Source organism: Trypanosoma equiperdum (assembly GCF_001457755.1).
Source record: "Trypanosoma equiperdum strain OVI genome assembly, contig: ctg_1040, whole genome shotgun sequence".
Taxonomy (NCBI): Eukaryota; Euglenozoa; class Kinetoplastea; order Trypanosomatida; family Trypanosomatidae; genus Trypanosoma; species Trypanosoma equiperdum.
The window spans coordinates 8,377-16,550 of record NW_027122995.1 but is presented as its reverse complement, the minus strand read 5'-3'; the positions used below and the strand labels follow the sequence as shown (position 1 = coordinate 16,550).

At 41.3% G+C, this 8,174-nt stretch overlaps 2 protein-coding genes and 1 pseudogene across 3 annotated transcripts; all 3 read left to right on the top strand.

Annotated features, from left to right (window-relative positions):
* Positions 1–1,569: 1,569 nt before the first annotated feature.
* On the top strand, positions 1,570–2,271 carry TEOVI_000483600 (variant surface glycoprotein (VSG), putative; the record flags this gene model as incomplete). Its single annotated transcript, XM_067220041.1, has 1 exon — positions 1,570–2,271. One exon carries the CDS (start codon positions 1,570–1,572, stop codon positions 2,269–2,271), a length of 702 nt encoding a protein of 233 aa, XP_067076142.1.
* Positions 2,272–3,709: 1,438 nt separating this feature from the next.
* Positions 3,710–4,996, top strand: TEOVI_000483500:pseudogene (annotated as a pseudogene). The gene is given in 3 exon segments: positions 3,710–3,910; positions 3,913–4,632; positions 4,634–4,996. Coding segments are annotated over 3 exon segments (1,284 nt in total).
* Positions 4,997–6,735: 1,739 nt separating this feature from the next.
* On the top strand, positions 6,736–7,818 carry TEOVI_000483400 (uncharacterized protein; the record flags this gene model as incomplete). The annotated part of the gene is made up of 1 exon (XM_067220040.1): positions 6,736–7,818. One exon carries the CDS (start codon positions 6,736–6,738, stop codon positions 7,816–7,818), a length of 1,083 nt encoding a protein of 360 aa, XP_067076141.1.
* Positions 7,819–8,174: the final 356 nt, after the last annotated feature.

Here is an 8,174-nt window from a genome sequence, read left to right as displayed (position 1 = left end):
TTGTGAGTGTGAGTATATACGAATATTATAATGGAAAGCGGTAGAGACCAAATGCACGGACAAAGCAGACGCGGTTAAATAATGGGAATTGTAAAATGAGGGTAAACCAGATAGTTGTAGAGTGTGCAGGGGAAATATTTTAAAAAGAGAAACAAAAATAATAGAAAGGGAGATAAAATATGCGGAGTGTCATGCAAGGAGACGATCAAAAACATCATCATATGCAATGAGGAGGAGGTGGTGTGAATGATGAATACAGAGAGATTATCGTGTAGGGAAAATGGAGTCTCCAAGTCATCATCAATAATAGGAAAAGTGAAACAAAGGGAAGTATCAAAAAAATCAAAGGGAAAGTGTGCAGTCTGGCCTGCACTTGCAGTTAAAAGACGAAAGACACTGAAACTAAGCAAGGGTAGCAGCGCGAACGCCTTAAACCCATACGCTCTAAAGAAAGCCAGCGTTATATCGTCATTGCACATGCACCTAAACAACAGGAATTTGAAAGTTCTAGAAGCACACAGCGAATATAAATGATAGCTACTTTACATATAGAGTGCTATAAGCTAAATTCAAAAAGCGGTAATTCTTCGACTTGGCTGCATGAAATTACACATCCACAAACTTCACAAAACGGGGGGACGCTTAAACGCTCTTGTTTACCCAGCCATGTGGGTAAGGAAAGAACCAACAAAATGCAAAAAAAGATATACAACGACGCGAAAATCTAACTATGCACTTCCGCCAGTAAAGTGCAAGTGTAGAGGAACTAAAGGTCTATGCCAGGTTGAAAAAGAGAATATGACAGCCTGTCGCCTCACACAACGCAATAACGTTCACAACGGAAGCGGCGCAGAATATACGAAAAAAACATAATTACCTTTATACTAAGCCTGCTGACGAAAAAGATGGCGGACTGTCACCGTGCCTATACACAGAGAAATACTGCACCGATCCTCTTTACTGACGTAAGCCCAGCGGCAACTGGTAAAAATGTGGTGCAGCACTGAAGAATAACCAGCCGTGCAACAAAGGCAGAGTTCGAAGCTTCAGCAGATAAAACAGTGAAAAAGTATCAAATGTCGGTTTTTCAGAAGCCCACGCACTCTAAAAGTTTGTTACTTTTCGCAACCGACCATACAGTGTCTAGTAGTTAAGTTGAGAAACTCCCAGTTGAAACACAATAGCCTCCTTAGCACGTCGAAATTCCGTCCGCGCACAACAAGGTGCGGCAAATAGGCCGAAAGCCGACGACTGTTCATGTCATTGACTGCTGTTGTCGCTTTTCTTACCGGCCAAGACCACACAAACAACTCTAACGCTTGCGGCCCAGACATTGAGGGCACAGGCCCAGCAAGTGAAGACGTCTTTGCTGTTCAACCCACTGAGTTTAGACATAACAAAAAAACCAGCTGCAGCGAGTGGCGATAATTGGCTCTGCAACGCAGGCAAAAAGTGCATAATTAAAGCAGACGCAACAGCAGCAGCAGATGCTGGATGCGGCGTTACAGCAAAATCAGGCGACCACGTAGCTAACGCCGTAGCAGAACTTGATACCCAAGAGAAATTAAAATGCTACCAGATGATGCATTCAAGGCTCCGGTCTACGATGTGCACGCAGAGATTATAGGCCCGAACAGTAGCCTCACCTCGGACAATAATGCACCTGGAATCTGCAGTCACGAGGGCAGCGCTCCAGGATCAACAAGCAATGGGCCAGGCATCAAAACCGTAACCTGGAGCGCACCGACAGCCACACCAACAAGCTACAACATCAAGCAGGTGTCGGAGAATACAGGAGAATGCACCAACCCAGCCGTAAAAGAACCGAAGTTTCTAGTTATACAAGACCATGAAGGGGACGCCATCTGTAAAGACCGTGCCGAAAAATCTAAATTAATTGACCGGCCGATAAATCAAACAGCAGAAGCACCTAAAACCAACCACAAGGCGCAAGCGCCGGCCATGCTACAGACTGAAGGGCAAATACCGACAGGGCAATCGAGCGACAACAAACAACAGTCAGTGATGACAGCGCTCGGTGGAGGGGCCGAAAACCTGGTAAAAAGCTACGACGAAGCAGTAGCGTCAACACAAATATCATACCTCTGGGGAGCGGATGATGTGGAGGCAAGCATCAGAGACTCTGCAAAACCAAAAAACTTCTGCAAAGCCCTTGCTATTTCGTTCTCACGTGACGAAGAAGCGAGAGATACAAAACAGAAAGCGCTGTTAAAAGATGCGAAAACAATAAAAGAATGTAAAGAGAAGTAGAAAAATGACTGTGACCTGAAAAAGTGAAGCTGAAAGGAAAAAGATGGAAAGTGCGAAGCTAAAGGTGAAGAAGAGAGGGTGAAATTTTAAAATCACGGAAAAGATACAAATACCACAGGGAACAATTTTTTGTCATTAACAATGCTCTTCTTTTTCTTGAATTTTGATCCCACCATAACACTTTAAAGGTTTTTTGCTTCATTTTATGAGAGTTATGAAAATTTAAGAATATTGTTTTTTTTACGAAATTGGATAAACTTTCTAATGTTAGATATATTATATCACTTTTAGAAAATATGTGAAAATTAGTAAAAACTTTAAAAGTTTTTAAAAACATGAAATTTTGTAAGAAAGTAGCTTATAAGTATAAAGTAATATGGTGATAAGACATGAAAAGTTAGAGATATTCAGCTTCTGTTTATTTTACAAATATTAGTTAGGGTTATAGAAGCAATAATAATAATGATGAGAATGAAAAAAATGAAAATGATAGAAGACTGCTTTGAGTGTCTGTATATACGAATATTATAATAGGGGTTATGGTTAAGGCAGAATGAAAACCAAAGGTAGAAGAATTTACAACAGTAGTAACGGTACAATGTGAGCAAGGTATAGCTCAATGAATATTATATAAAGAGCGAAGAAGAAGTCAAATATGGAATATGCACAGTATCAAACACAAACATGAACAGTGGCACCATGACACAGATGTATATGATGAATGTAATAACGAGGAAGACAGAGCCCATTTCACAAAGAAAAATGTAGTAGCTAAGTTATCTGTCGTGGAATAAGCAGTATATACAAAAAGAAGAAATAATGCAAAATCAAACAACATAATATGTTATGCCGAAGCGCGATAAAAAAGAAAAAAAGTAAAGAAGTAGATGATTTTCTCTGTATCACAAAAAAATAGATGCAGCGAAGAAACATTTGCTGGTTGAGGTTTTTATTGTGACGGTAGATCAAAACGTAAAGCTTTCAGTTCAATAAATAAAGACTCATCGGATGAGTTATGGATCATTGTGAAAACTATAAAATGGAAGAAAATTAATAAAGGAAGCAAGAGATTGTTTTAGCGATATTTTTGTAATATATTGTGGCTGCCGACGCAAGCATCAAAAGTTCAAGAGAAAAGACCAAAATGATGCGGTATTGAGGCCGCGACCACGCAAATGTGGCTCCGGTTACCATGACGTGCGCATGCTCTGTTCCTTGTAGAGCTACCCACCAATAAGACAAGGCAAAAACCAGTCAAGCGCCAGAAACAACTTCATTAACTGCGAAAGAATTAAATTCTGTCCAAGGAACTCAAGTGTAGCCAACTTTCCGCAAAAAGGCGAGGCGCTTCTTTACTTTACTCGGATTGAAACCAATTGACAGAATGGTAAACCACAAACAAGCAATCACAATAGCTATACTGCTAACCTTTACACCGGAACAAAGCGCCGGTGCCGGCTGGATGGGCTTATATGACCTAGATATCAAGTCACTGTGTCATCTAAGCCATGAGCTTTGAAAATCTCAGAGCAGCGGCGGACACCCCGTAAAGCAAAGCAAGGAAAAAGCAGAGGCCGCAGTGCGTGAAGCAATAAAGCTTCAAATCTACGCAGAGACTATTCCAACAATAGAAAAGCGGGGGAACTTAGAGCTGTAGCTGTCAACTACATAGACATCTCCAGTCAATTCATAAACGATGCTCAAAATGCAGAAGAAGCTGCCATAAAATACAGTGGCCATGCATACTACACTGCCGGCGCTATCGACGCAGTGATGGACCTAATCTCAGCTGACGGCACTGTAACCTGGAAAGAGTGCCTCCGTACAGATACAATAACAGAAACTAACGCCCAAACGCTAAAAAAAGTCAGTCCCAATTGCAGTACACAACTCAGCGAATTTAACACCCGCGAAGATTTAACTAAGCCAACCCAAGCACAAATAACAATAGCAGAAAATTCGCCGACTACACTGAGCAAAAACAACCACGACACCTGTGGTTTAATCTCCAGCCAAACCGACTGCGGGTTACACAGCACTTACCACAAAACCAAAAAATTGTCGTTCGCCGCTGGACTGAACACAATAGACAGCGATGGTCTAAGAACGAAAATTTTTTCCGAAGACAGCAGGGCCAAAGAAGACAACGTCAATTTACATGAGGCTCTAACAGAGCTCGCAACTCTAAACGACATGAAGGATAAGCTAACCGAAATCGCAGCAAATTTAAAGGTAGCCACAGAGCCAACAAAGCCGACATTCAACAACAAGCTAGCTAGACTAACACAGAAAAACACAAAGCAAATCGGCACTTTAAAATCAGCAGCCTTTGGCGACGAAGGGAAAAAGCTAACCAAAAAATCTTCGGTATGCCGTCGAATCAACAAAACTAGATGCGGCAGCCGTCTCGCCGAAGACGGAACTAACTTTAGGTAAAATCGAGTACATCACAGAGCCTACAGAAACACTGGCTTATTATCATGGCAAGAGGGACAAGAAACTCGAATCACTAGCGACCGAGGTATCGAAGCTAACAGCAGATGCAGCTACCAAAACTTCGGAACAAATTTGCAACGAAATAAAAGATCCAGAAAAATGTGAAACTAACGACAATTTCAAGTACGAAAAAGACAAAGCGGAGAAACCAAAATGCATACTGAGTGACAATGGAAAAAAATAGCGAAAGAATCATAAAGCAAAGAGGGATAAGATAGAAAAACTGACTCCAAGTGCTCCAAACATACGAAAAAAAAGGACTACAAATCTCCAGATTGTAAGTGGGAAGGAAAAAAGTGCAAGGATTACACTTTCCTTGTCAATAAAAAATTGCTCTGAGTACGACTGCTGATTTTATGGGTTTAGTATAATTTTAGAATTTTATAATTCTAAGGATTTTTGCTCAATTTTATGAAATTTTTGAAATTCATGGAATTTCATAGAATTTTTAAAAATCTAATATATTTTAACACTTTGATAAAACCTTGCGAAATGTACAAATTTTGTATATGCTTTTATGGTTACCTACGGAAAGTAAAATGATATGATAATAGCATATGAATAATAAGTGCCATTATAATTTAGTTTATTTAGATTATTTTACGGATTTAGGCTAGAGTTATAATAATAATAATGATAATAATAATAGAAGAGTGTTGTAAGTGTATATATACGAATATTATAGTAAGAGTGGTGGTACGTAACGACCAGTAACCCACAGTAAAGGAAAACGTACACAGTAGCGAGGGTTTAATGGCATTGAGAGGCATCGTGGCTGTGAAAGGTATCCTAGCAGCGCTATGACTTGGAAGTGTAGGAAACTGAGAGGTTTACAATGGCGATATCAAATGGTAGAGAGAATGAGTGTAGACGTTGCTGAGTGGTAAGTTTTCTCAAGCTAGCAGTCATCTCTGACAGCAACTGTACCCGCCAACATGCATCCAGAAAGAAAAAAACGGCAAAAGAGTGCTATTGTACCACAAGGTAGTGTAGGGACTGCGACGCATAGTAGACCCTACACATAGACGGGTTTAAAAAGCTATGAGATTGGACGAATGTTTCTGCGGTTTCTATAATACGGCACACAAAGGTGTGGGAAGACAATTTAAATGTAAATTTTAGTACATGGGGGTCAAAGCAACTTAGAAGAGTATATTGTGGTCTACGTTAGAGCGTAGAACCTTGAAAAACAGAGTCTTTTCCCTGATTTATTTTAACCTTCTTACAGCTTTCTGTTTTGTCAAATATAGAATGTGTCAATAATAGTAAAGAAGAAAGATAGAAACAAAGGTATTTATATATCACATCCTGCGAAAATAAATAACAAAGAAGTGCAAGCGACTGCCAGCATACACTAGCGTAACGATTAGCCAGGTACCAAGTGCATGAAGGAATATCCACGTCAACTACCGGCTGTTTCAGCGGTTAGTGCAGAGTCAAACACTCAGAACTTTTGATAAAAATACAGAACAAGAAACAGCCAAGAGGTGGATACAGCAGGCAGAAATAAGAAAGTACAGGCAAAAGTGTGCTTATCGTAGCAACCCACAAAAAATTGACGAGACTATTATAACGATATTTGTTTATGAAACTATGATGCAACAAAGAAGAGGTAAGAAACGATTTGGAAAGCAACGGCTGACAAGAAATGTAGAGCAAAAACTCTAAAACTACTTTAACCAACACAGCTTGTATAATAAAGAAGCCAAGACGACAAATTTTATGGACAAGAAAGTCTTATCAGAGAGAAAGGGGATGTTCGGTAATTTTTCGCGCTCTGATGCCTTACAATTTTATAAATGGCACTTCTTTTTCCCATCCCGTTCACATCCTTAAACTCAACCTAACAAAACAAACCGGCCTGTCACATAGGCACAAAAATTGGAAACTTAACGGAACAGGAAGTGCTCTTTGTAGCGAAAAACAAAGGCAAGAGACGTAGTAACCCTACCGGACACAACCACCACAATGTTGCAATTGCAACCGCGACACTGGAGGTCTACACTAATAGTGCATGCGCTCATTCTTTTAATTGCAATCTGTGTGGGCGGACAAAGCTCTTCTGACCCGAGCAAGGTCTCAAACGTTTGGACAGAAACTTGGTACGTCAATAAGCTGATAACAAACCTCAAAGAAAGAGCGACGACAGCATCAAATCGTGCCGTCGAAAAGAACAGTCAAAATGTCAAACTGTTTCAGCTCGCGGCTAACAGACACGCCAATGACAAAAAGGGCGATGGGTACGCGGCGCTAGCAGCGATGGTGGAATTTGAAAATCAAAAAGTAGCACAACAAGCGGTACTTTTTGAACAGGCGCATTTCGATGCGCTTCATAAGCTAGCGCACAGAGCAGGGGCGGCCGCGCTAAGAATTGCAATTTCAACCATGACAAAAGGACAAATAACCGGCAAGGGCACAGTCGAAGCAAACGGGGGAACGACAATACTAGCAGAAACCGACGACAAGCACTGCAAGGTAACACAGGAAGTAGCTCTAGCAACAAAGCTAAACTGCGACGAACAAAAAACGAACCAGGTGGACGCAACAAAAGAGGCGGACAAAACCGCCACATGGGACAAAATATTATTGCGGCAACGATCCGAGTTAACGAAGATAGCGGTCGACACCCGGATATTAGTGAAAGGCGCAGGAGCGGACATAGGGGGAAACCCAGGGGCACTAAGCAACGAGCCAGGCTGCAGCGATAACTCGGGACACACAACAATAGCTGCGGCCACAAACGCCGTAGTAGCAGGCGTCAAGAGCTTCGCGGCCATATTCAAAGCAACACCAATGAACTTACCAGCAACAGGAGAAGGAAGGGAGGCACCACAGGCGCCCAATGATGGAGGCGACGAAATCGAGCTACTAGTTCCAGACGAAAAGTTAGAAAAAGCCTTGAAAACAGCGTTTAAGCAACCCATACCTGTTGCCACCGACATTTCAACCCTAAAAACTACACAAGTGCTCAGCACCCCCGCTGTACAAGCGTTCGCTAAAGCATTAGCCGCCAAAAATAAGGGTAAAGCAACTGCTTCTTTATCCGATTAAGATGCCGCAGCAGTTGTGTTTGGAGGCAAAAAGGTTGACATTCAAACGACGCACATCAAGCATCTGGAATATGACGAGATTACCATCAGTAGTGAACCTGAAATTAAAGGCACTACGAAGAAATTAAGCGAGAACAACTTTGCCGATGCAATGGTTTATTTTTATAGAGAAAACCAGAAAAAGCTAGCAGCAAGTGCGTTAGCAGCCACACCCGAAGGAGACGAAAAAACAGATACAGCAGAAAAAGCCGAAGAAAAGAAAGAAGGGGATAATAAAGCAACCGCAGCTGATTGCAAAGCCACCGAGGAGGGTAAATGTGCCCAAGAGAAATGCACTTGTAATAAAGAAAAGAAAGA